This window comes from Arvicola amphibius, chromosome 12, assembly GCF_903992535.2.
Source record: "Arvicola amphibius chromosome 12, mArvAmp1.2, whole genome shotgun sequence".
Classification (NCBI taxonomy): Eukaryota; Metazoa; Chordata; class Mammalia; order Rodentia; family Cricetidae; genus Arvicola; species Arvicola amphibius.
In genome coordinates this window covers 85,610,679-85,638,298 of record NC_052058.2, presented here as the reverse complement: position 1 = coordinate 85,638,298, position 27,620 = coordinate 85,610,679, and the positions used below count along the sequence as shown (strand labels likewise).

General features: G+C 41.7%; 1 protein-coding gene across 1 annotated transcript in view; it reads left to right on the top strand.

Annotated features, from left to right (window-relative positions):
- The window catches only part of Klhl12 (kelch like family member 12), a 38,564-nt gene that overhangs the window by 6,855 nt on the left and 4,089 nt on the right, over positions 1–27,620 (top strand). The window contains exons 3-11 of the mRNA XM_038348914.2: positions 1,122–1,275; positions 4,250–4,467; positions 10,970–11,119; positions 16,281–16,395; positions 21,863–21,969; positions 23,380–23,575; positions 25,331–25,489; positions 25,787–25,885; positions 27,275–27,461. Coding sequence (XP_038204842.1) covers positions 1,122–1,275; positions 4,250–4,467; positions 10,970–11,119; positions 16,281–16,395; positions 21,863–21,969; positions 23,380–23,575; positions 25,331–25,489; positions 25,787–25,885; positions 27,275–27,461 — 1,385 coding nt within the window. The remainder of the gene's footprint in view (positions 1–1,121; positions 1,276–4,249; positions 4,468–10,969; positions 11,120–16,280; positions 16,396–21,862; positions 21,970–23,379; positions 23,576–25,330; positions 25,490–25,786; positions 25,886–27,274; positions 27,462–27,620) is intronic.

Here is a 27,620-nt window from a genome sequence, read left to right as displayed (position 1 = left end):
TAGGTGTGTGCCACCCATGTCAGGCTATGATAAGACTCTTTAAAAAGTATCTCTAACTACCAGTATTTTCTTTAGTTAGTACCGTCACTGTAATGAAGAAGTAGTTGCTAGAACCAGATAGAAGAGGAAGTATCATAATAACTGTATTTATGTGTCCAGTTACAATGCCACATTTGCCACACACAGAGCTTGAGCTACATACAGGCGGGCTTTGCCTCTGCAGCTTGTGACTATAAAGCCTGGTTCTCAAGTCCTTTGCTCAGTTAGAAGGCTGGTAGAAATAGAAAGCTGTCAGGTCATTCTGACTAACCCAGGCTAATTTAAAAACTGTCTTGAGTAACACAACAGCACAGATCTCTAGCCTGTACTGTTCTCTATAATGTCTGTCCCCAGAGCATTGGCATTTAGTGGGTAAGAGGTGTTAACCGGAAGTGCTGAGCATGGCACGGGCTAAGACCGCTAGCTGTTGGTTGTATATATGTCCTGTTTGCTGTCATCTTGGAGAAAGTTGCTGTACTGTTTTTTCAACATTGAGAAATTTATAAAGAATATATAACTGTAAAATAACTCACTCCTTCTCATACACATTTCTTCTTTTATTTTTTTCTTTTGCTTTTTTAAATTTTTTTTATTTTTTAAGCAGGGCTTCTCTGCCTGTCCTAGAACTCCTGTAGAGCAGGCAGGCTGGCCTTGAACTCGGAGATCTGGCTGCCTCTACCTGGGATTAAAGACAACGTGTACCACTAATGATTTTTTTTCTTTGTATATGGGATTCGTCTTGTAAAGAATGTTTTTTGTTACTCTCTGGGCTGATGGAGAAAGATGATAAAGCCATTTAGTTAATAATGGAAGTACATAAGAATGTTGTCGTAGGTGTGTGTGTGTGAGCAGCACATGTGGGCCTAAGTGTGCTCACCCTTTGGGGCCACTGTCAGATGTCCTTAGTTACTCTCCACCTTACTTTTGAGACAGGGTCTCTTCACTAAACTGCTTGTCATTTGATTGGCAAATGAGTGGTGGGATCTGCCTGTCTCTGCCCTAAGGCTCTGAGATCACACAGGTCTATATCATTATCTTGAAGAATTAAAAGTATCGTTCTTTTCTACTTCATGAATTTTCAGCTTTCAGAGAAGGGGAAGCCATATGTTGACATTCAAGGGTTAACTGCTTCTACCATGGAAATCCTGTTGGACTTTGTGTACACAGAAACAGTACATGTGACAGTGGAGAATGTTCAAGAACTGCTTCCTGCAGCCTGTCTGCTTCAGCTGAAAGGTACAGTCCATAAAAGGTGCCCTTATTCATGGCTCATTGGCCCTGGAAATGTTTTTATTGATGTAGAATTAACCAAGAGACTTTCAGAGACCCATCTAGAAGCATGACTTTTGAATCTTGGAGCATGAAAGATCAGGTGTATTTAAGAACAATGCAAAAGAAACTCTCCAAATATGAGTATTTGACTCTTGTAAAAAGAAAACATTTAAACTTTTCCTGTTTGTGAAAATATAGAAGAGTCAGGTGTGGTGGCTAACAGCAGTAATCCAGCACTTAGGGAGCAGAGACAGGAGGATTGTGTGAGTTTCAAGCAAATTTAATCTATAAAATGAGACTGTGTCCCAAAACCAAACCAAAGTGCTGACGAGACATCCAGTGGTTAAGAGTATGAGCTGGTCTTCAGGGGACCTGTGTTTGGGTCCCAGCACCCACTTCGTGACTCACAACTCTTTGTAACTCCATTTCCAGGGAATCTGATGCCCTCTTCTGGGCACTGGGCATGAACATGCTACACAGATACATGTGGGCAAAGCACCCATACAGAAGAGATAATTAAACCAAACAAAAAATTTCCTTAACACATGCATACAGACTTACATAGTACTCATGTAAGAGTTGCCAAGAAACTGACAGCATTTATTGCCTGCAGAGATGCTGTCTGTTTACCTGTCATTGGATGGCTGTGCGGTAGAGCCTAAGAGTACTTGTCGTTATAAACCTTTTTATATCTTGTGTGTGTGGGGGGGGTGAGACAGGGTTTCTCTGTGTAACCTGCCTGGTTGTCCTGGAACTCACTCTGTAGAACAGGCTGGCCTTGAACTCACAGAGATCCACCTGCCTCTGCCTCCTCAGTGCTGGGATTAAAGGCATGTGCCACCATCGCCTGGCTACTTTTTTATATCTTTAAGTCTTGGAATCATGTAAAATGTCTTTTTAAAAAAAAATTATTTAGGTTTATTATTATTTTTCATGTGTATAAGTGTTATGACCTTTGGTGGCCACAGAGGTCAGAAGAGGGTGTCAGATCCTCTGGAACTGGAGTTACAGGCAGTTGTGAGCTGTGTTCTCGATGCTGGGAACTAAACCTAGCTTACCTTCAAAAGTGACGAGTGCTTTTAATGGCTGAGCCATGCTCCAGTTCCCTTTTTGGTTTTGGTTTTTAAGATAGGTTTTCACTGTGTAACTGTGGCTGTCTGGGAACTCACTGGCCAAACTGGCCTCACACTCAAGCATATCTGCCTGCCTCTGCCTCCGGAGAGCTGGGATTAAAGGCATGCACCTCCATGCCTGTCTTAAAATATCTATTAAAAATAAAGTTTACCTGGCACTTGGGAAGGATAGGCAACATGAGCTATATAGGTAGACCATGTCTCAAAAAAAAACATAAATAAAATAAAATTTAAATTAATGCATAACAGTTATAATTTAATTTTCACTGCGTTAATGATGCCCCCCTTCCAGTTTCCAGTCCGTATTTTTTTGTTTTGTTTTCTTTTTGTGTATGTGTCTACTTATCTTTTATTTTGGTCTACACTGTATAAACAAGGCTGGCCCTGAGCTGTATCCCCGCTGGTTCAAATTCTGTCTTCTTGCCTCAGCCTCTTGAGTATTAGGATTACAGTTGTGGGCCATTACAACTAGCCAGTCTGTCTCTTTAACCTCCAATTATATATATATCCACATAATTGAAACATTTTTACTGTTGTTTGTTTGTTTTGTTTAGGTAAGTCTCACTGTGTAGTTCAAGCTGGCCGTGAGTTTATGATTCTTGGTAGCCTTCTGAATTGCTGGGATTTCAGGCATAAACCACGTCGTTCAGTCTACATTCTCCACTTGTAATACAAGATTGAAGTAAAGTGGAACACCCTCAATACAGAGTTATAAAATTAAGAATTAAGTTTATGCAAGATAATGTGGCACACACCTTTAATCACAGCACTCAGGGGGCAGGTGCAGGTGGATATTTGTGAGTTTGAGTCCAGTCTGGTCTGCATCATAAGTTCCAGGCTAGCCAGGGCTACGTAGTAAGACCCTGCCTCAGAAAAACAAAACAAAAAGACCTGAGTTCATGTATTGCACTTTTTCTTTTTTCCAGTGCCTGGCACTGAACCCGGGGCCTGTGCTGAGGCTGCTTAGGCAGAGCTGCTCTTCTGTCCTGCCGCATCCCAAGTGGTTAGAGAATTATGGGGTTGTTTTTCCTCACCGGAGGGGTTGTTTGGTTTTCGAGACAGGGTTTCTCTGTGTAACATACTGACTGTCTTAGAACTTGGTCTGTAGAACGGGCTATCCTCTAACTCACAGATCCACCTGTCTCTGCCTCCCAAGTGCTGGGATTAAAGCATGTGCCACCACACCTAGTCTCACTGGAGTGTTAAAATAAGTTTGTTATAGGAACTGCAACGATGGCTCAGTAGTTAAGAGCACTTTTCTTCCAGAGAACTTGGGTCCAGTTCCCAGCACTCAACATGGTGACTCACAACTGCCTTTAGCTCCAGTCCTAAGGGATCTGACAAGTATGACCTCTTTGGGCACTGCATGCCACGGTGTGTTTACCTACATGAAAACTTAGTACTTATACACATAAAATAAGAATGAGTAAATCTGAAAACAAAACTTTATATAGAGTAGAAAATAAGAGTGTTGTAATTTAGTGGCTGTTTTTAGATGGGTTCCGGTAGCTAAGAATTTACAGTTTCTGATGGCATGAGTGTCCTGGAAACTAGGTTGGACTTGCTACGCTCATTTCAGAGATGAAGCAAAAGCAGATATAAAGGGCTTTTAGAAGTGACATAGTACATAAGACAGAAATAATATTGGAATGCCTTAACCATAAATTTTCTAATTTGTATGTTAAGGTGTGGAGCCAGTGTTCTTCTGATAACATGTAGAGAAGATGCTAAGATCCAAGAATGTGCAGCCACTTCACACTTGACCAAGTATCCTGGAGTCTGCTCACTGTCTGTGTTTGTCCTAGGTGTGAAACAAGCCTGCTGTGAGTTCTTAGAAAGTCAGCTGGACCCTTCTAATTGCCTGGGTATCAGGGATTTCGCTGAAACTCACAATTGCGTTGACCTGATGCAAGCAGCTGAGGTTTTTAGCCAGAAGCATTTTCCTGAAGTGGTACAGCATGAAGAGTTCATTCTGCTGAGTCAAGGCGAGGTGGAAAAGCTAATCAAGTGCGATGAAATTCAGGTACAGCTTTGGCTTCTGTTACAGTTTCTTTAAAACTGAGCCATTACAAAAATTACAGAGCAGGGTGGACTCACCGTGTCCACCTTATGGCTTCATAATCATATACTCAGATTATTGCCGAAGGTTATAGTTTTTTTGCATATTTGTGAAGAAAAACAATCTGCTCCCTTTCCTTTATCAAATATACTTATTCCAGTGGTAAAAATTAAATAAATAGAAATTGGGAATTAGGTGAATTTCTTTACCCACCGGCTGTGTAGTTTGTTTGTTGTATATAGGCATAGCTAGACTGGAAATGGGAGTGAAGAATCCAGTAGAGTGCTGACGGGTGTCTTTGAAGCAGGTAGCTTTAATCTCCAGTGGATTAGATCTTTAGTTAGTAGCTTCTAGAAAGATACTCAGAGCCAAGTGCTGTGTTCTATGTACCTGTTGAGTTTTTTTCTTCACTGAAATAATTACCAATCTTCTATTCCTCAGTTTAGATGAGATGCATTAGAAAATATCAGGATTAGTTTAATATTTTTTTTTAATATGCTATAGTAGAGTTTGCTACTTAAAGAAATTCTGTGGCCAATACAGGCTTGCTGTTGCATACCTGTAATCTCAGTACTCAAGAAGCTGCTGAGACAGGAGGATCATGAGCTTGCCTTGGCAACATAGCGAGACCTTGTTTCAAAAAAAAGAAAGGAAGGAAGGAAGGAAGGAAGGAAGGAAGGAAGGAAGGAAGGAAGGAAGGAAGGAAAAAAAGCACCATAGGAAAAGAACTCTGTGATATACTTTGTGTAAATCAAATGGTCTTTGTCCTGATTGGCTAGAAATGGATTTTTATGGTATAAAATAGAAGGTTTTAAGTATACTTTTATTGATGAGGAATTTCCCAAAGTTATAGAGCCAGGATTTAAGTCCAGGCAGTCAGCTAGATGTGATGCTACACATCTGTATGTAAGTCTAGTGTTTGGGAGGTAGAGCTGGAAGTTCAAAGCTATCCTGGGCTACAGAAGAAACTCTGTCTCAAAGAACCAACGAAAGAAAATAAAAGGAAAAAAATTTTAAAGCTGGATGTGATATGTTGGACCCATATTTCCAGCACTTAGGAGTGGAGGAAGACAACTAGTTTAAAACCTTCCATTGCTACATAGTATCAGGCTAGCCTGGGCTACATGAGACAAATCTCCCTCCCCTTTTATTAAAGTGGAAAGACCCACTTTTCTGTTTTTTTTTTTTTAATTTTTTTTTATTTTTTTATTTTTTGGTTTTTCGAGACAGGGTTTCTCTGCAGCTTTAGAGCCTGTCCTGGAGCTAGCTCTTGTAGACCAGGCTGGTCTCGAACTCATAGAGATCCGCCTGCCTCTGCCTCCCGAGTGCTGGGATTAAAGGCATGCGCCACCACCGTCCGGCTTTTTTTTTTTTTTTTTTTAATGTGCATTGTTGTTTTGCCTGCATGAGAGTGTCAGACTCCCTGAAACTGGAGTTACAGACACTTGTGAACTGCCATGTGGGTGCTAGGAATTGAACCTAGGTTCTGTGGAAGAACATCTAGTGCTCTTAACCACTGAGCCATCTCTCCAGCCCCTATGAGACCCTTTTCTAACAACACCATCATCACCCCATACGGATCATGTGTTCTCAAGGCCTTTCCCCCACCATAGAGCTGTGAGCTCAGCACCAGCTGCCCAGTTTGTTTCTGACTGTCCTCATCAGGATATTAGCACAAACATCAATCATTTTGGACCTCTTGTAGAATTTGGATAAAATAAAATGGAACAGAACAAGCAAATAGCTAACTATTCAGGCCAAGATGAAAAACAACTTGAGCATTCTTTCATGTAGTTTTCCTTCCCCATATATTAAGACTGGCCTTTGCTTTTTTTTTTTCAGGAATGACAACAAAAGATTTTTTTTTTGCTGGCTTATAAACCAGCTCAGAATTACAACCAGATGTCTTGACTTCCACTTGATAAATAGCACTTCCTCTTACTAAATAAAACAATAGGAGCCACACATGGTGGTGCAGTCTGCAATTCCATAACTGACAGTGGGAAGGTGGTATCATGAGGTTCAGGGGTTCAAGACCAGGCGGTGGCACACGCCTTTAATCCCAGCACTTGGGAGGCAGACAGAGCCAGCCTGGTCTATAGAACAAGTTCCAGGATAGGCTCCAAAGCTACAGAAAGTAATCCTGTCTCGTAAAACAAAACAACAAAACAAAAAAAAACCCAAAAAACAAACAAACAAAAACCACAAACAAACAGAAAAGAAGGTTAAAAGCCAGTGGGAAGCAGTGTGTCATACTCACTGAAACAGCATGGTCCTAACATCTGTGATGTGTTACCTCACGGTCAGCCTTTGTTTTCTCTTCTGTAAAATATAGGTCATATTAGCTCTTACGGCACAGGACTATCCCAAGCATTAAATGACAGTGTCTTGTCTGACACTTAAGAAAAGGTCTTTGTGAAGAATTTATTTTCCCCATTATGAATCATTAACCTCTCTCCACATTTAGCAGTTTCTCTGCAATTTTAATTTACTTGTTTTAAACAGAAAGACAGTTTTTCTTAATAATGGCTATCCTGCATCTTCCCCAGCTTCTGGTAAGGTGGACTGCCTTGATCTTCCACATGCTTCTCCAGAACTACCATAGCTGAAGTCTAGCCTATTGTACCAGAGAAGACTTGAACCCGTCCTCTAGCCCTAGCACTTCGGAGTGTTCTCCCCATGGTCACCACAGCAGTTTTAGCAAACATGTTGATACTGTCCTGCTTGGACCAGGACAGCAGTATCAAAAGATATCAGTTGCTCTTTCTGATGCGCTCAGAAGTCCGTGCTTACCCCCAGCTCTGTCACCAGCCTTCTTCCTTTCACTAGACTAGAACACTAAAATGTCCCCAGTACCAGTTCTTTTTCTTCTAGGTCAGTGTTGTGTGATAGAAAATTCTTTCAAGGTGGATTAAATTCCGTTGTCTAGTCTGATAGCCATGGGGCATGTTGCTGTTGGGTTTAGGGGTGTGACTGGTACAGCTAGGAAGCTGGACTCCGTTTATTTTAGTTACCTGCCACTCCTGTGAAAGGGCAGGTGGGCCAGAACTTCTGGGTGCGCTCTTTTTTTGTCAGAGTGCTCTTGGGGGTTGTGAGATGAGATCTTATTCTACATCCTTAGCTGGCTTTGAACTCACTGTGTAGCAACCCTCCTGCCTTAGCCTTCCAAGTGCTGGGATTATCAGTATATGCTGCCACTTCTGGCCCTTTGAGTACTCTTTTTTATTCTTCCTGGCTATTTGCTACTTTTCCATCAAATTTCAGCTTACTACTTCAGGGAGATTTTTCCTGACTTACCCGCCTGTTGTTTTAACTTTGGCACAGTTGGCTGCACCTTAATCTAATACTATTTCAACCAGCAGTTGCAATTCCACAGTTACCAACCTGCTTCTCTGGCCGTGATCTGACTATTCAGGCCGCAGCCTGGTGGGAATTCTGTTCCCACAGCTCTGTTGCTGCCATGAAAGGTGGCTTTACTGAATCTCTGTTGTTCTATTTATAAATAAGAGTAGAGAGTCAAAGGCTGGGGTCAACCTGCCAACTCATAGGCTGAGTAGCAGCAGTGAGCCATCTCTCCTTGCTGGAGTGTCTCCAAAAGAGAGTGTCCTGCTTTGCTAAAACAGAAATGAGATCACGCCACTCCAGATCCCTCCCTACTCCTTCTGGTGCCTCCTTCTTATCTCTTCCAGATGCCCTCTGATGCTCTTTGATTACTTTTTATTAACTAGTTGCTAACTCAGCCTCCTGACCCAAGGTTAATTTTATTTAATGCAAATGCAAATTCTGGGTTTAGAATGTGATTGAATATTCTCCAACATTTCCCCACTTCCCCCTTTTTGTCTGAATAAAAAGGAAAGGTTTAAACTCTAACACGGTAAAACTATATCAAATAAGGTATCAACTAGATCAGTAAGAACAATTATCAAGTAAGGCTAACATTCACAATGTCCAGACCATTTGTATTTGGCAAATTCAGGAAAATTGCTCTAACCCAGTCTCTTTTTGTGTGTCTAAAGTGGTACCTAATTTACTTTGCGTCCTAACTTTTTTTTTTTTTTTTTTTTTTTTTTTTGTTTTTGTTTTTGTTTTTCGAGACAGGGTTTCTCTGCAGCTTTAGAGCCTGTCCTGGAGCTAGCTCTTGTAGACCAGGCTGGTCACAAACTTCCAGAGATCCGCCTGCCTCTGCCTCCTGAGTGCTGGGATTAAAGGCGTGCGCCACCACCGCCCGGCTTTATGTCCTAACTTTTATTGCCAACCGCAAACAATCTTTTTAGAACTCAAAACATTTTCTTAGATAAACAATTTAAGCTTTTACGTCTCTCAACTTCATACACTTTATACCTCTTTTGTGAGTTTCTTTTCTGAATTTGCTAACAAGGAAAACATTAACTACAACATCTTGTGTTCAACTCCATCAGAGACCCAGGAAGATCTAATAGTACTGTTACCTGAGTTAGCAGGAAGTGCAGAGAAAGCAACTTCCAAAGCTATAGAAATGACAGAAGCAGCCGGGCAGTGGTGGCGCATACCTTTAATCCCAGCACTCGGGAGGCAGAGGCAGGCGGATCTCTGTGAGTTCGAGACCAGCCTGGTCTACAAGAGCTAGTTCCAGGACAGGCTCTAAAGCTGCAGAGAAACCCTGTCTCGAAAAAAACCAAAAAAAAAAAAAAAGAAAAAGAAAAGAAATGACAGAAGCAGCTGGGTTCCTCTGCAATGTTGGTGTATCCATCTTTGGCCTACAGGCTCAAAATATCTGACAGACTTTTCTGTGAAGGAGTTTTTGAAGGACTGTCTTACCTTGTCTTGGCAAAGTTCAGCAGTCACCTTACTAAAGTATCTTTTTTTTTTTGGTTTTTGAGGGTTTCTCTGCGTAGCTTTGGAGCCTATCCTGGAACTCACTTTGTAGACCAGGCTGGCCTCAAACTCACAGAGATCCACCTGCTTCTGCCTCCTGAGAGTTGGGGTTAAAGGCATGCACTACCACTGCCCAGCTATTATAATGTCTTAAATACCATATTCTATGGGTCTCTAAAGTGTTTGAAGATCACCTATCTATCTAAAATATATCTGTGTTTAACTTTGAAAACATATCTAATATAACTACAAATTTGATTATTATAGTTGACAAACTACTAGGCTGTATTTCTTCTTTTTCTTTTTTGAAACAGGGTTTCTCTGTGTTGCCCTGGAACTCACTCTGTAGACCAGGCTGGCCTCAAACTCACAGAGATCCGCCTGCCACTGCCTCCCAAGTGCTGGGATTAAAGGCACGCGCTGCCACCACCCAGCTTAGGCTGTATTTCTTAATTATACGTTTTTAGATGAGCTGCAAAGGTAAAACACCTTAAACAAGAACAGAAACATATATAGTATAACAAAATAACCTTATATTTATATCAATATACAAAAATGTCTTAAACAAGAATAGAAATATATATATGTATGTATGTATAGTTTAGCAAAAATAACCTTCTATTTGTATCAATATGCAAAAATACCTTAAAGAAAAGTAGGAATATATATGGAGTATGTTCTAACAAAAATAATCTTAAATTTGTATCATACAAAAATTCATACCAGTGTAAAATACTTGTTTTTTAGTTTAAAGTATATTTAATAATTTACTCTTTTATCCTATTCTTGTTATTTTTGTCTCATAGCTCTGCTACTTTCCTATATAATTTTAATCACAGCCAGAGTGTACTAATTAATAGTTGATAGTCCTGGAAGGATGAGATGAGCCCATAAGATGAAGGCCAAGCCTGGCCTACAAGAACTGTATTTGATCTGTCCACTTTTATCACAAATAGCACAGAATCTAATAGCTTTTTAAATGCTGACTGACCATACTTTGAAAGCTATAGCATTATTTACGGTGATAAAGTGAAATTCCTGCTACAGAGGAAACTATAAATGCAGAATATTTCAGCTTTAATAAGGATAACAGATTTCCTCTCCTATGTTAACCGAAGTTGCAGAAATGACTAGATAAAAATTCCAGAATGGGGGGGCTGGAGAGATGGCTCAGAGGTGAAGAACACTGGCTGCTCTTCCAGAGGTCCTGAGTTCAATTCCCAGTGCCCACATGGTGGCTCACAACTATCTGTAATAAGATCTGGTGTCCTCTTCTGTACTGCAAGATACATGCAGGAAAAACCCTGTATACATAATAAATAAAAATCTTTAATAAAATTCAAGAAGGATACAATTCTGAAAGGAAAGCCAACATGTGACTGATGGTTTATTAAATGCTATCTGTCCTAATTCTTTTTAAATTACATATAATTCTTTTTCTGTATCTGGAAAGATTGTTTTTCCAGCACCTCCACATCTCTGGAAGGTGGGAAATAATAGTAATGGAGGACAGGGAGCAGAATAGAAAAAGTAAGCATGGCAGTTTTTAGATTTGGGGAAGCTTTCTAACCGGGAATGGAAAAATCCATAATGTGCAATTACACATTTGCAGGTGGATTCTGAAGAACCAGTCTTTGAGGCCGTCATCAACTGGGTGAAGCATGCCAAGAAGGAGCGAGAAGAATCCTTGCCTGACCTCTTACAGTATGTTCGGATGCCCCTGCTGACCCCCAGGTACATTACTGATGTGATAGATGCTGAGGTAAGTCATGTCAGGATCTCGGTTATCCAGCTTAGTGTATATAATCAGGAATCAGTAGTGTCAATGTAGGGCCACTTGGTTCCCTTCAGCGGGAATGCTGGAGAGGCAGAGCTGGGAGCTTCCTAAGCGTAAGAAACGTTAATACTGTCAAATGAACATTCACAATTTAAATTTGTGCTTTGTTATCTTTGTTTTATGTGCTTCTGAGGCTTTTATAATGAACTGTGTTTCCTTCTCTATTAAACATAATTTTTTTCATAAATTGTTATAAATTGCTCTAAAAAAAAGATGAGTTACTTTGCTTAGCAAACCATGATTTTACTTCTAGTAAATCTGATGTACTTAGTTTGATGCAGTTGAGCTTTCTGTTGTTCTGTAAAACTATTTCTCTAACAAGTTCTCTGTGGTGACGTTTTTATAATTGATATATACTGCTGCTGTAAGGACCAGCCTTCAGCAGCTCTTGACTTTTCTGTCTGAGGAAGTAAAACTTAATTCTCTGGGACTGGCCAGGGAGGAAAAACTTAACTCCCTAGGGTCAGCAACACACACACACCTTCAACATTTCAGGACCTCACCTAGGGTGCTAATGAATGGCAAGCCTTCAGCAGGTCAGAGACACTGAAGAGGAGCTGCAGAGCAGGCGAACTACTGGACAAACACACACGAGGACTTTTCTGAGGGCCAAATTAGTTCTTTGTTATTTGTCCTAATCTATTCCTTTTCTATTCTTTCTACCATGATGTTTCCCCTCTGTCTCTCTTGATGTCTTCCTTCTGTAACTTAACTGGTTTTCCTTATCTTGTATATTTTTTTCCCTTAGAGCTTATATACCTGAGTAGAACCTTTCAAACAATATAAAAATTACAACATGGTTACATGCTATTTTTTTAAGTGAATCTTCACAGTGAATACAAGTAAAAAACAGAGTGTTTTCTTATATCCCTTACATGATTAAACATTTTACGTATTACAGGTGAAAAACAAATTATTCCCAGGAATCCACATACATTCATACCCAAGCACCTGTTACAGATTAACAGAGTGTAAGCAAGCAAGGCATTTTTCTCAGCCAGTTTTTTTACTGCCAGGCTGCATTTTGTGGTTACAAAGAAAGGATCAATCACTTTATTACTTACCTCAAAAGATAATCTTTTTTTTTAAAGATTTATTTATTTATTATGTGTACAACATTCTACTTCCATGTATACCCACACACCAAAAGAGGGCACCAGATCTCATTACAGATAGTTGTAAGCCATTATGTGGTTGCTGGGAATTGAACTCACGACCTCTGGAAGAGAGCAGTCAGTGCTCTTAACCACTGAGTCATCTCTCCAGCCCTCAAAAGATAATCTTATAAGGAATCTTAAAAGAATCACAAATCTAAACATTTTTATATGAAAAACAAATCAGTCAGGTACTTTAAATCCTCAGGGTTCATACCCACTCATCAACAGTTTTCTATAGCTGAGGGCAGAAATGGGTACAAGGAATTAATAATCACCCTTGATTACCAACTCATCCTAGCAAAAAAGGTATGACGCCAGCAATAGCCAAGCTGTCATTGTTCTTGTTTCTTGACTTCAGTGAGTTCCTCACTCAGCTATTAAAGTGAGTAAAGTGTGCCCTTATTTTTTTGGGGGTTTTCGAGACACGGTTTCTCTGTAGCTTTGGAGCCTGTCCTGGAACTAGCTCATGTAGCCCAGGCTGACCTCACACTCACAGAGATCCACCTGCCTCTGCCTCCCGAGTGTTGGGATTAAAGGCATGTGCTACCACCACCTGGATTAAATGGTGCCTTTCTAAACTTTACATTTTCCAAGATTTTTACCTCAAAGCCATTAACAAAATCATCTTTTTTAAAAAAATTATTTATTTATTATGTATACAACATTCCTTCCATGTATGCTTGCATGCCAGAAGAGGGCACCAGATCTCATTATAGATGGCTGTGAGCCACCATGTGGTTGCTGGGAATTGAACTGAGGACCTCTGGAAGAACAGTCAGTGCTCTTAAGCCATCTCTCCAGCCCCAACAAAATCATCTTAACCTAACCTTAAGTCATTATTTAAGACTTTGTTTCAGCTATAATGCATACTGAAACCTGTAAACACATCTCCCAACATTAAGATTTAAAGAACTTGAGTTAGCCTGGCTTCTGGGACTCAACTGTTTCTCTTAATCATTAACCTAAGCCACAGTCTATACGGCTCCTTAAGAGAAACTAGCTGTGTGACTTTTCCTTGTTCTATTTTTCTCTCTTCTTCTGCAGCCTTTGTTTTATCAGGGGTGGGGGCAACACTTTAAACAGTACAGTTTAAGAGAAAATAATCTCTAAAAATAATCCACAGGGCTGGGCGGTGGTGGTGCATGTCTTTAATCCCAGCACTCAGGAGGCAGAGGCAGGCAGATCTCTGTGTGAATGGGTGTGGGAGATCCCACTGACCTTAATGTAGTGTCACACACCAGAGAAAATGGCAGTGGCAGACATGCAAAGACACAACAGTAGCTAGAGGTATTTTGGTGCCGAGGCTTTCAGGGCTTTGCCTACCAGAGATTCACCCATCAGAGCTTTGCTTCTGGGTGGGCTGATCTCCTGAAGACAGTTGCCACCTGCTGCCCTAACATGACTGCTGGCATATATATGTATACCATCTGTGTTTTCTGGAGTGCTGTCCTCCTTTGCTGTGATAAAGACCATGACCACAAGCAGCTTGGGGAGGGCAAGATTTATTTGACTTGCATGGTACAGTCCATTGTCAAGGGAACCCAGGGCAGGAGCTCAGAATAGGAACCTGGAAGTAGGAGCTAAAGCAGAGACCTTAAGGAACACTGCTTACTGGCTTGCTTCCATTGACTTGCACTGCTTGCTTTCTGATACAGCCCAGGACCACCACCTGCTAAGAAGTGGTACCTCCCACATCACTCACTAATAAGAAATGCCCTGCACATCCAATCTGATGGGGGCAGTTCCTTAATTGTGGTTCTCTCTTACCAAGTGATTCTATATTGGCATAACTGCATTTTGGCAAGCACTGATTTATAACATATGGGCAAGGCCCATCTTGGCCAGGACCCAGTCGTTTTGAAAATTAACCACAAAAATGGTTTTTTAATTATTTACTTTACAAAATTTGTTAGGTCTGTTGGGATGAAGGCCTATAATACCAACTCTTGGTAGATGGAGCTAGGAGGATCGATAGTTCAAGGCCAGCCTATGTTAAATGAGACCTTGTCTCAATCAAATAAACAAAAGGTAGGGACCTCCCCCAAAATTAAAAAAAAAATCAGGAGGCCACACGGTGGTGGCGCACGCCTTTAATTCCAACACTTGGGAGGAAGAGGCAGGCAGAACTCTTGAGTTAGAGGCCAGCCTGGTCTACAAGAGCTAGTTCCAGGACAGGCTCCAAAGCTACAGAGAAACCCTGTCTCAAAAAAAAAAAAAAAAGAAGAAGAATAAAAGAAAGAAAAATCAGGCTAGTTAGTGTCATATCTCAAATTCATTTTTCTGCTATTTGTGATTTCTTTCTTAAAACATCTCTTTTCTTCTCTCTGTGACAAAATCCCTGAGAAAGCTCAGGGAGAAGGATGTACATCGGGTCACAGTGAAAAGAGCTCCCCTGAAGAAGGCATGGCAGAAGAAGCATGAAGCAGTGGGTCCATTGCCTCCACAGTCAGGAGGTGGAGAAAGGGATGCTGGTGCTCACTGACTTCTCCTTTGGTTAGGTTTGGGACTCCAGCCCATGAAGTAGTGTGGCCCACATTAAGGTCTTCTCTCTTCAGTTAAACCTTTCTGGAAACACCTCACAGATAACACTCATTGTCGTGTTTCCTAAACCAGTCACACCCTTATATCTAGGTCTTTATATTGTGGCCTTGAGGGTGATGACCTCATATTTTTTTCCTGTGAAGCAGAACTTACTTTACCCACCTTATACACTTTTGCTGCCAGTATTCATATATAAAAGCTTTTAGAGTCACGTCTTGTACAACAATATTTGCTATTATTTACTTTTCCAATGCATTACTGAAAATATCTTGGAATCAAGCTAATAAACAAGAGCTTATATGAGGTGGAGATCCTAACAGGAAACAGATGGTGTTCTCCAAATGGTACAGTCTAAGGAAGACATACTGATATAAAGGAGCTGTTTACAAAAGTATAAGTTTGGAGAAACAGCTCTCAGTCTGAATAGCCTGGGTGGAGAAGTGGTTTTCACAACCTGAGGGGAAAAAGCATGTGGAACCACTGCTTTGAGAGGAGCCTGGACCTTCAGTGGGACTCATCCCAGTATGGAGACTGACACAGTTTATATGGGCCAATCTTCTGGACCAGAGGGTCTAACAGGAGGGTACGGAGAATCTGTGGAAGCAGGTGCTAAAACAGAGTTCTGTTTTCTATGTGGGTGTATGTGTGTGCACATACGCATGCACACATAGGCCAGAGGTCAATCTTGGGTGCCATTTCTCAGGCCATCTGCCTTGATTTTTGAGATATGGTCCCTTATTGGTTGACCTAGAGTTTCTGATTAGGCTGGCAACAAGCCCAGGGATTTACCTGTCTCTCTGCTAGTGTTGGGAATCACACGTTCAGGGTACCACGTCTGGGTTTTTATGTGGGTTCTAGTGTGGGTCGTTATGCTTACATGGCAAGGAATTTACCAAAGTAAGCCATCTTCCAGCCATATAGAGCACTGTTGGTTATAGATGTCCTAACTGGGCTAATGATGAGTTCATGCCTGTAAGCTCAGCACTCGGGGTGAAGGCAGGGGCAGCAGGATGTGCTGTGAGTTTGAGACCAACCTGCCTACAGGGACCCTGTCAGAGTGAAAGGACGGAAAGAGGGAGAGAAGGGGAGGAGGAGGTAGGGAAGGGGAAATTAGTTCAGAGGAGACATTATTTTTCCAAAAGAAAGCATGCGTCTTGTCTTTTGGAAACAGTGTCTCACTCTAAATCAGGCTGGCCTAGAACTCAGTATGTAGCCCTAAATTGGCTTTGAAATCTCAGCAGTCCCTTGTCTCAGCCTGCCAGGGTGTGAAGCCAGCATGCTCAGCTTCCCTTAAAATTCTCACTGACCATTATTTACCGTGTCGACATAAGTAAATGCTTCTTCATGTCATTTTGTTCTTAATATTAGAAATGTCTTCTGTATTTCAGCCTTTCATCCGCTGTAGTTTACAGTGCAGGGATCTAGTTGATGAAGCAAAGAAATTTCACCTGAGGCCTGAACTTCGGAGTCAGATGCAAGGACCCAGGACAAGAGCCCGTCTAGGTAAGCTGGTATTCCTGGCAGAGTGAGGGGCAGTTTTCAGCCCTTTTTCAGATGGTTTGATATAGTTGCAAATAACAGCTGTAATACAGACAATGGACTTACTTCAGACCTGCTTTTATTCTTCATAGACAAAGCACTGCCATATTAAACTTCTATTTCCTATAATCTGAGAGTGTCTTTATGTCACATAACTATTAGAAAGTAAACTAAGTAGAGGGAAAAACATTTTATAAATTTTATAAATTATATATTATGTAGCATTAAATTTTTGTTTCAGAATTTAAACAAAGGGCTCAGAGCTGGGGCTGTAGCTCAGTTGGTAGGGTGCTTTCCTAGCCCTGGACATTTCATTCCATTCCCCAGCACAATATAAACTGGGTGTGGTAGTAAGTGCCTATAATTAAGAAGTAGAGGCAGAAGATTAAGGTCATCCTTGGGTACAGTCAGCATGAGAGATTGTCTCAAATAAACAAAAAATTCTGAAATACAGGGCTTTTAGCAATCACATACAATATGTAAAATCCTGACTTTTAAGGCCAGATTTGTGGTACTGATTTCCAGTTTACCATTTACCTTAGAAGGAAGTTTAACCTGTCTGTGCTTCAGTTGCCTTATCTGTGAACTGGAAAGCAACGTAGCTTAAACAAAGTTAGTGATTAAATGAAGAAATGTAGGTAAAGGCTAAGACAGTTATTGTCACAAAAGTGGTACCTACGCTAGCTATGATTTTAACAGACAGACAGAGGTTCAGATCTAAGTTCTGCCAGTGACTAATTGGTAATAGCAGTTTATCTGATCTTAACTTAAGACTTAAACTGGTTTATCTGATCTTAAATGGTTAGCACACACCATTAATCCCAGCACTAAGGAGGCTGAGTCAGGTTGATCTCTTGAGTTCAAGACCAGCGTGGTCTGCACGGTGAGTTCCAGGGCATCCAGGAATCCAGGACTATGTAGTAGACCCTGCCTTAAGAAAACAAATCAAAATTTACTTGCTTCTCTGCTTTTACCTCTAAAATGAGGGTTAGTTTTACTTTATTTTTAAGGATACATACATATATATATGTGTGTGTGTGTGTGTATGTATGTATATGTATATGTATATATGTATATGTATATACACACACATATGTGTGTGTGAGAGAGTGAGTGTTTTCCTATATGCATGCATGTGTACCATATGTGTCCAGTGCCCACAAAAGCCAGAAGATGACATCAGATCCCTTGGAACTAGAGTTACAGACAGACTGTTGTGAGCCACCATGTAGGTGCTGGGAATTGAACTCAGGACCTCTGGAAGAGCACAGTGCTCTTAACCTCTGAGCCATCTCTCCAGCCTCTAAAGATACATATTTAAAGAGAGAGGAGTGAGGGTGAAAAAGAACTGGGGCTTGAGACATTACTTAGGGTTAAGAGCACTGACTGCTCTTTCAAAAGACCCACATGAGGGCTGGGCAGTGGTGGCGCACGCCTTTAATCCCAGCACTCGGGAGGCAGAGGCAGGCGGCTCTCTGAGTTCAAGGCCAGCCTGGTCTACAAGAGCTAGTTCCAGGACAGGCTCTAGAAACTACAGGGAAACCCTGTCTCAAAAAAAAAAAGACCCACATCCCACATGAGGTGGCTCACTACCACTGGTAACTGCAGTTCAGGGATCTGAGACCCTCTTCTGGTCTCCACAGACATCTGCACACTTGTACCACACATGATCCTGTGCAGGAACACACGCACGTGCATAAATACAAACACATGGGGCTGGAGAGATGACTCAGTGGTTAAAAGTACTGGCTGCTTTTCCAGAGGACCTGGGTTCACTGCTCATGTGACAGCTCGCAACTGTCTGTTTACTCCAGTTACAAGGATATGACATCCTCACACAGACATAGAGGTAAGCAAACTCAGTGCACATGAAATAAAAATAACTAAATCATTAAAAATACATAAATTAAAAAATACTTGGCTGGAGAGATGGTTCAGAGGTTAAGAGCACTGACTGCTCTTCCAGAGGTCCTGAGTTCAATTCCCAACAACCTTATGGTGGCTTGCAACCATCTGTAATGAGATTTGGTGCCCTCTTCTGGCCTACAGGCATACATGCAGACAGAACACTGTATATAACAAATAAATAAACCTTTAAAAAAGGGGGAAAAATTCTTTACACATTTTTTTTAAAGAAACTGGGTGGTGGTGGTGCACACCTTTAATCCCAGCACTCAGGAGGCAGAGACAGGTGGATCTCTGTGAGCTTGAGTCTAGCCTGGTCTACAGAGCAAATTCCAGGACAGGAATTTGCTATTCACAGAAACCTTGTCTTAGAGAGCCCCCCCCCCCAAAAAAAAAGCCGGATAGTGGTGGTGCATGCATTTAATCCCCGCACTCAGGGAGGTGGAGGCAGCCAGATCTCTTTGAGGCCAGTCTGTGTAGTTCCAAACAGCCAATGCTACATAGAAAAACCCTGTCTCAGAAAAACAAAAAAACTACCAAAAACGGTTAAGAAAGGTACTAATTCCTGCAGGATGACAAAATGTGTTCTGTATATCATAAACTATATACAAAAATATATATTAAGGAATAAATAAAAGTCTAACAGTAAGTTATAGGAAAAGATTGGTCTAACTTCTGTTTCTTTTTTGTTTGGTTTGGAGGATTTGTTTTGTTCTGTTGTTTTTAGATGGGCTCTCATACTACTTGCAGTCCTGTCTGGCCTAGAGCTCACTGTGTCGACCTGCTGACCCTGAATTCAAGCAGTCCTGACTCAGCTTCTGCGTCCCAGGATTACAGGCATGAGTCACCACACCCATTTTCTTTTTCTAATTATAATATATGCTAGCTTTTCTAATCATAAAAATAGTATTAAATAGCAGGATGGTGGTGGCACATGCCTTTAATTCCAGCACTTGGGAGGCAGAGGCAGGCGGCTCTTAGTGAGCTTGAGGCCAGCCTGGTCTAAAAAGTCAGTTCCAGAACAGACTCCCAAGCTACAGAGAAAATGAATGAATGAATGAATGAATGAATATGAAAAGTATTACATATATTCATATTACTAAGCAAAGGAAAAAATTATACCAGCCATATATTGCCTTTATTCTAAGAATTCTTGTTGGAATGGGGGGGAGGGAGATAATTACCAGTGTATCTATTATGTAAGGATGAGTGTGTTTATGATAAATTATTGATTAAAAAAAGATATACAAACCAAGTTCCATCTGTAGAGGAATGAATGAATTATAATATGACCATGCAGTGGGGTGTTGTGGAACTATGCAAAACACTGAGTCATGTATGCATAGCTGGCACTTTTATCATTTCTTTATTATCTATTGTTATTTATTACCTTGGCGTGTGTGGTGGTCAGTTCTCTTTCCTCCACGTGGGTCCTGGGCGGTCCTGGGGCTCGCACTTCAGATTCAAGCTTGGTGGGAAATACCTTTTTCCTGCTGAGCCAGCTCCCTGGCCCCAGCTTTTTCTTTTCTTCTTTTTTTTCTTTTTGAAATAGAAATTCTCGGGCTGGAAAGATGGCTCAGAGGTTAAGAGCATTGCCTGCTCTTCCAAAGGTCCTGAGTTCAATTCCCAGCAACCACATGGTGGCTCACAACCATCTGTAATGAGGTCTGGTGCCCTCTTCTGGCCTACAAGCATACACACAGGCAGAATATTGTATACATAATAAACAAACAAACAAACAAACAAACAATAAATAAATAAATATTTTAAAAAAGAAAAGAAATAGAAATTCTCTCTGTAATCTTGCCAGACCTAAAGTTCTTAGTTCTCTTGCTTCCACCTCCAAAGTAGCTGGACCACAAGCCTGTGCCACTGAGCACCAAGCTGTGCTGACTACACATCTAAGGATAAAACAACAGCCATTTTTAGAAACAGGACATTGCTAGGCATATAGCTCCGGATGGAGTGCTTATTGCAAATGGCAGGCCTTGGGTTTGATCCTCAGCACTTGAGAAGCTCATTTGTAGAAGCAAAGACCCATGACACTCAGCCTTCAGCAGGGTTACCACAGCTGAAATGCAGGATAGTTAGCAATTCATGTTTAATTTGCATACCTCAGCATTATTCCAGTAAATATGTGGTTACCTTCGTTGTTTTAAAAATAATATCTAGAGTCTGTAGCTCATAATAATAAAATGATGTATTTTGTGTATGAGTACTCTGTCTGGGATTAAAGGTATGCAGTACCACCACCTGCCTGACACGACGTTTACAAGCCCATTTAGTTACTGGATTGTCCAGTGCACCAAATTGTTTCCATGAGTTTACAGAGCAGATGCCCAAGAGAACTCTACTAAGACTGCCCTTTGAAGAGAGCCATGGCCACAAAGAAATAAGACTGTAAGAGACGGAAAGTTTGATGTACAGACTGTTACTTCCCTAAGAAAATAAAAGAGCTTTCTTCCTTTGTTCTTTTTAACATTTTGTGTGTTGGATGGAGGGGCACTTGTGGACAGCTTTGGAGAGTTACAGCCTCAGAAAGAAATACCTTTCTGCCAGGCAGGTGGTGGCGCACACCTTTAATCCCAGCACTCGGGAGGCAGAAGCAGGTGGATCTCTGTGAGTTCAAGGCCAGCCTGGTCTACAGAGTGAGTTCCAGGACAGACCCAAAGCTACAGAGAAGCCCTGTCTAGAAAAACAAACAAACAAAAAGAAGTGCCTTCCTGAGGTGGGGAGATGGCTCACTGGTAAAGTGCAGCGCGAGCGTGAGCACCCGTGAGTTAAGTGCTGCAGTGGAGCAGAGGAGACCCTGAGCAGGCTGGGGAGCCTGTCCAGCTAACTGTACAGCTCCAGGCTTCAGTAAAGTGGTCTCAGAAAATAAGGCAGAGAGCAGTATGGACCCATGGCACGCACATGTGCACACGCACACACAAACACATACACACCCTCACCCTCAAATACACGGATACACAAAATAAAAATAGATAGCTGTAGCTTCCTATCACACAGCCCTACAAACACTAAGGCTTCCTGCCTGGGCCTGGTGACACAGGCTTGTAAGCTAGCTGTGTGGGAAACTGAGACCCTCCTGGCTATGCACAGAGTGAGTTCAAGGTTAGCACGAGCAGCTTAGTGAGACCCTGTCTTAAAATTTAAAACAAAATGTTTTTAAAGATTTATTTATTATGTATATAGTGTTCTTCCTGCATGTGTGTCTGCAGGCCAGAAGAGGGCACCAGTTCTCACTACAGATGGTTGTGAGCCACCATGTGGTTGAACTCAGGACCTCTGGAAGAGAAGCTAGTGCTTTTAACTGCCGAACCATCTCTTCAGACCTTAAAAAAAAATTTTAATTGTGGGATCAGAATGGTTACCTAGTGATAGAACACGGAAGCCCTAGGTGCAATACCTAGTGCCACCAAAAAAGACGTCCTTAACTTATTTGAACCTTTCTACTTTATATTTCCCTGTAAGTATTTACCTAGGCAAGATGAAGTAACCTGCCTTTTCCTGCCTTTGTCCTTAGGAGCCAATGAGGTGCTTCTGGTGGTTGGGGGCTTCGGAAGCCAGCAATCTCCCATTGATGTGGTAGAGAAATATGACCCCAAGACACAGGAGTGGAGCTTTTTGCCAGTAAGTCATGGTGGAACCATTTTTGGCAGAGTTTAAGTGTCATTGGTTGCTGACACTAGATCATAAATGATCAGCTTTGAGAGCAGAAAATTTCTTCGGGTGGGAGTGGTGGTTTCTTGGATTTTTCCTGTTTCTTCTTGCATTCCTTTCTTTCTTCTCTTCTTTTTCTTTTTCTTTCTTTTTTTTTTTTTTAGTTTTGGTTTTGGTTTTTCGAGACAGGGTTTCTCTGTAGCTTTGGAGCCTGTCCTGGAACTAACTCTTATAGACCAGGCTGGCCTCGAACTCACAGAGATCCACCTGCCTCTGCCTCCCGAGTGCTGGGATTAAAGCTGTGCACCACCACCGCCTGGCTCTTTCTTCTTTTCTTTAATGTGTGTCCACACATGTGAGCATGCCTGTGCTATATAGCATGTGTGTGGAAGTCAGAGATCTTTCAGGGGTCAAACTTGCTTGGGTCATCAGCCTTGGCAGTAAATACCTTTACCCACCAAACCATCTTTCTGCTTTGTTTTTTGAGACAAAGTCTGTGTGTAGCACTGGCTGGCCTTAGACTTGTAGACTTTCTTCCTCCCTCACCCTCCTTAGAGCCAGCGCTGCACTGTGAGCTACTACGTCTAGATAGGTTTTTTTTGTTTGTTTGTTTTTTGTTTTTTTTGGTTTTTCGAGACAGGGTTTCTCTGCAGCTTTTTTAGAGCCTGTCCTGGAACTAGCTCTTGTAGACCAGGCTGGCCTCGAACTCACAGAGATCCGCCTGCCTCTGCCTCCCAAGTGCTGGGATTAAAGGCGTGCGCCACCACCGCCCGGCTAGATAGTTTTTTGAGATAGGGTCTTGCTGTACATCTCTGGCTGGGCCTGATACTCAATCTGTATCTCAGGCTGACCTTGAACTTATGGCAATCCTGCTTCTTGCTGATAAATGGCTGGCATCATAGGTCTGTATACCACCACCACACTCAGCTTAGTTTAGACTGAGCAACTTGTGCTAGACTGAACTCAGGGTTGTTGTGTCTAACTGAAATCCTAACTTCGTATCTCCCTTCAGATTTCAGTACTGCATCAACAAGAACCATCTCTGAGCAATCGTGGAAAATCTTTGGCCACTCTTACCCTTTGGGGTATTTCAGACCTGGCTCTTGGATTAGCAGTATGTCAGTACTTTTCTTAGGGAAGGGCATTTGATCTCTTGGCCCAGTGCCATGACTCTTGTAAACACTGGAATGCACCCGAAGGATTTCACTCTGTAGGCAGTCACCTTGTAGCCCCTTTGGGATGACCCTTAGCCACAAGGAGGTTTCTGGTGGCAAAGAAGAAGCAAAGAAGATAGAAAGAGGCGGGGTATCGAAAGAAAAGGCAGGGCTGGAACTTGCCCGGCTGTAATGCTGTTATTTCTCTTCTCTCCCAAACCCACAGAGCATCACACGGAAAAGACGGTATGTGGCCTCGGTGTCCTTGCACGATCGGATCTACGTAATTGGTGGGTATGATGGCCGCTCCCGCCTCAGCTCAGTGGAGTGTCTAGACTACACAGCAGATGAAGATGGAGTCTGGTATTCTGTGGCCCCTATGAATGTGCGACGAGGCCTTGCTGGAGCTACCACACTGGGAGGTAGGTTTGATGACAGATGGTGTTTCTATCTTCTTTATCTGGATTATTATTCTTACCTCTTCTACTGTCTGGCAGGAGCATGACATCCAATAAATGTCTACGTACAAATGCTCATTCTTACTTTTTGATATGTCATTATTAACTGAAACTACTCTTTTTTTGGCATTTCAACACTGGCTACAAAATTGAGTGTTCAAGTTCCAGTGTGATGTATAGTAAAAGCGCTGGTTATATTTTCATAAACTCCATTTGTACAGTCTTCAAATGCTTTTCAGTATTTAACTATGTCATCATACACTGTTCTTTTTTGGTTATTTTTGTTTTTTGTTTTTTTTTTTTCTTTCTTTTTCCTCTTGAAACAATTTCACTGTTTAATAAAGCTCAGATTGACCTTAAACTCATAATCCACCCACCTCTGCCTCAGCCTTACTTAGTGCTGGGTTTTCAGGACTCTGTACCACCACACCTTGGCCTCCTGGCTTACAGTGGTTTATATATATATATAATTTTTATATTGAGATGCGTTTCATTAAATACCACTATGTAGCCCACCCTGTATTTGAACCTGTAGTCTTTCTACCTGAGCCTCCCGGGTTTACACATAAGCTACCATACCAGACTTTAAAGTCTTTGGTCTTTCTTGCTTCTGAGACTTAAATAACTTACCACATAAAGGGAAGATGCTCAGAGTACAAATATACTTTTACAATGTAAAAAATATACTTTTACAATGTCCTTATGTAGGGTCATATAGTACCATGTACAATTCATATACATAAAATGGGAAATTTAAGAAATAATAAAAATCAACTTGAAGAAATACTAAGAAATTTATTTGCTTGGGAGAGGATCTCATATAGCTCAGGCTAGCCTTGAACTTAGTCTCTAGTCAAAAATTGCCTTGTCCCCAACCCCCACCCCAAAGAAAAGAAACAGTCTAGACGGGAAGCCATTGAAGAGGGTTCTTAAAATTTGGGATAATAAGGCTGGAGGGATGGCTCAGTGGTTAAGATCATTGCTCCTGTAGAGGACTCTGTTTCAATTCCTAGCACCCACATGGCAGCTGACAACTATCTCTGTAACTCCAGGATCTGACACCCTCACACAAACATACATACAGGTAAAACATAAATACACATAAAATAAAAATAGATCTGGCTGGGAAATGGTGGTGCACATATTTAATCCCAGCAGTTGGGAGGCAGAGGCAGGTGGGTCTCTGTGAGTTTGAGACCATCCTCGTCTACAGAGTGAGTTCTAGGAAATCCAGGGTTACACATAGAAACCCTGTCTTGGAAAATGAATAAATAAACTTTTAAAAATTTTGTAATAAAATGCTGAAATGTAGCTCTTCACAGTTGATGACTTCCATCAGGGTGATGGGAAAGGACTCAGTTTTCTTTAAGGGACTGGCCACTGGGAGTTTGGCCATTTACCATTGAATATATGGGCAACACAAACTGTACCTGGTGTATTTTTCTTTCTTAAAATTTTCTTGGGGAGGGCACAAGTGTAGACCTGGGAGGAATGTGAATTGAGCGTGATCAGGGTGCATGAAATTCCCAAATAATCAATGAAAAAATACTATGTTGGGGGTGGGGGAAGAATGGGTTTACACTCCTGAACTTCCTGCCTGAATCTCCCAAGCGCTGTAATTACATTCATGTGTGCAACCCTCAATCTTAACAATGGGTAATTTTGTATTTTTTTTTAAATTTCTCATTGTTAATAGTCTAATTTGTTTATTCTGAGCAGATATGATTTACGTCTCTGGAGGCTTTGATGGAAGCAGGCGTCATACAAGTATGGAGCGGTATGACCCAAACATTGATCAGTGGAGCATGCTGGGAGATATGCAGACAGCTCGAGAGGGTGCAGGACTAGTGGTGGCCAGCGGAATAATCTACTGTTTAGGTATGAGTCTGGGATGTGGGATGCAGAGAGGTCAATGTTTAGCAGACTCTGGAAGGCATCACTTTTACCAGAATTAAGTGCATATACTTGCTTCAACAAGAGCTCTGGTCTATCCCAGTACATTGTCCATGAATAGGATTATGTTTTTCTTGTAAGCAAAATGTAGGGTGTTGCATATTTGAGCTGGAACTCTGGAAGAACTAAAACCAAGTCAGTTGAATTACTCACCAAAGACCAACTAAAATGAGCCTGAGCATCTGCCTTTCTTCCTGAAATATTCTCTGTTTTGTCTTTCAGGAGGATATGATGGCTTGAATATATTAAATTCAGTTGAGAAATATGATCCCCATACAGGACACTGGACTAATGTTACACCCATGGCCACCAAACGTTCTGGTAAGAGCAAATCTGCAACGGAATGAAGGTGCTGACAGTCCTGAGGTGTGGGGTGGTGCAGTTACAGGCTGTGGGGCCAGAGGAGCTGTATTTCTCGCTTGCCATAGACTCACTGTGAACAGGCACAGTCTGGCCTCTCTCACCTCTGCTTTCTATGAATACTAGGTGAAGACAGTTTAAACTTTGAATTAGATTATAAAATTGAAGACAGAAATTTCTTACTTGTTCTTTAGTGCCTTTTTCTGTTCTTGCATTCTAGTCTAACTTACATAACTTTGTGAAGTACATGTTTAAATCAATGTTTTCATTGTGTTGAGTTTTATATCTTTGATTTTTAAAACTCTTTGAACTTATTTATTTTTTTTAATTTTTTTTCCCTGAGACAGGGTTTCTCTGTGTAGCTCTGGCTGTCCTGGAACTCACTTTTGTAGACTAGTCTGGCCTCGAACTCAGAGATCCACCTGCCTCCCTGGGTGCTGGGCTTAAAGGTGTTCTCCACTACTTCTTCCTGGACTTTTTGGTTTTTTGAGACAGGACTACTCTGTAGCTTTGGAGCCTGTCCTGGAACTCATTCTATAGACCAGGCTGATCTCGAACTCACAGAGATCCTCCTGTCTCTGCCTCCCAAGTGCTGGGATTAAAGGCGTGCACCACCACCGCCTGGCATCCTTCCTGGACTTTGTTTTGAGGGTCTTACTGTGTAATCTTGGTTGGTACACAGCTTGCTGTAAGGTAGTCCTCCTGCTCTGGCTTCCAGTTACACCATGTTTTTTTTTTTTTTGAAATCTTAAGTTCTCACTGTATGTAGTATGTAGCTCACACTGACTTTAGCCTCCCTAGTACTGGGATTGCAGATGCGTGCCATACACCTGATAAATAACTGACAGTGCATTACGTAAACTCTCTAATACCTAAGGGGAAAATCTTTTTTTTAAAATTCTGAGTATTGCACTCAGGGCCTTGCATGTACTAGGCAAGTATGTGACCACAGAGGTTCGTTCCAGCAGCAGCTGAGAACTCCTAATGTGGAGTGGGCTGTGGTGTAACAGCAAACACTGCTGTTCCAGTTAACTGCCTCTGGACAGAAATCGCAGCAGCACCATGGCCGTGGTCCTTTGTTGCTTCCACCATTACTAACACCCTTTCCTCCAACTGAAGAGAGATGGACTGTGAGTTAATGAATGCAAAGAAGAGAACCTTCAGGTCTTAGCCAAGGGGCTTATCAGTGCATGGAATAACATTTCTTGTATTGCACTTTTCTAGGCCTGTTTTACTGACATCTGCGTCCCTCGCCTTCTCCACAGTTGAGCCTTAGTGACCATGTTTTGTTACTGGGTTCAGATGATAGGTTTAGTACCATTCATTTGCCACTCCTCTCTTTTTCTCCAGGTGCTGGAGTAGCCCTGCTGAATGACCATATTTATGTGGTGGGGGGCTTTGATGGTACGGCCCACCTTTCTTCTGTTGAAGCTTACAACATTCGCACTGACTCCTGGACAACTGTCACAAGTATGACCACTCCACGATGCTATGTAGGAGCCACAGTACTTCGGGGAAGACTTTATGCAATTGCAGGGTGAGGATTTTGAAAGTGTGGTAGAATTATATATCCAAGGCAAGAATCCATTTGATGCAATCACCATTTTGGAAAGAGGCGTAATGTGTGTGGTGGGGGAAGAACTGCTGGGATTGTTTCACTCCCACCCAGCCAGTACTGGGGACGGAACCTTGCATG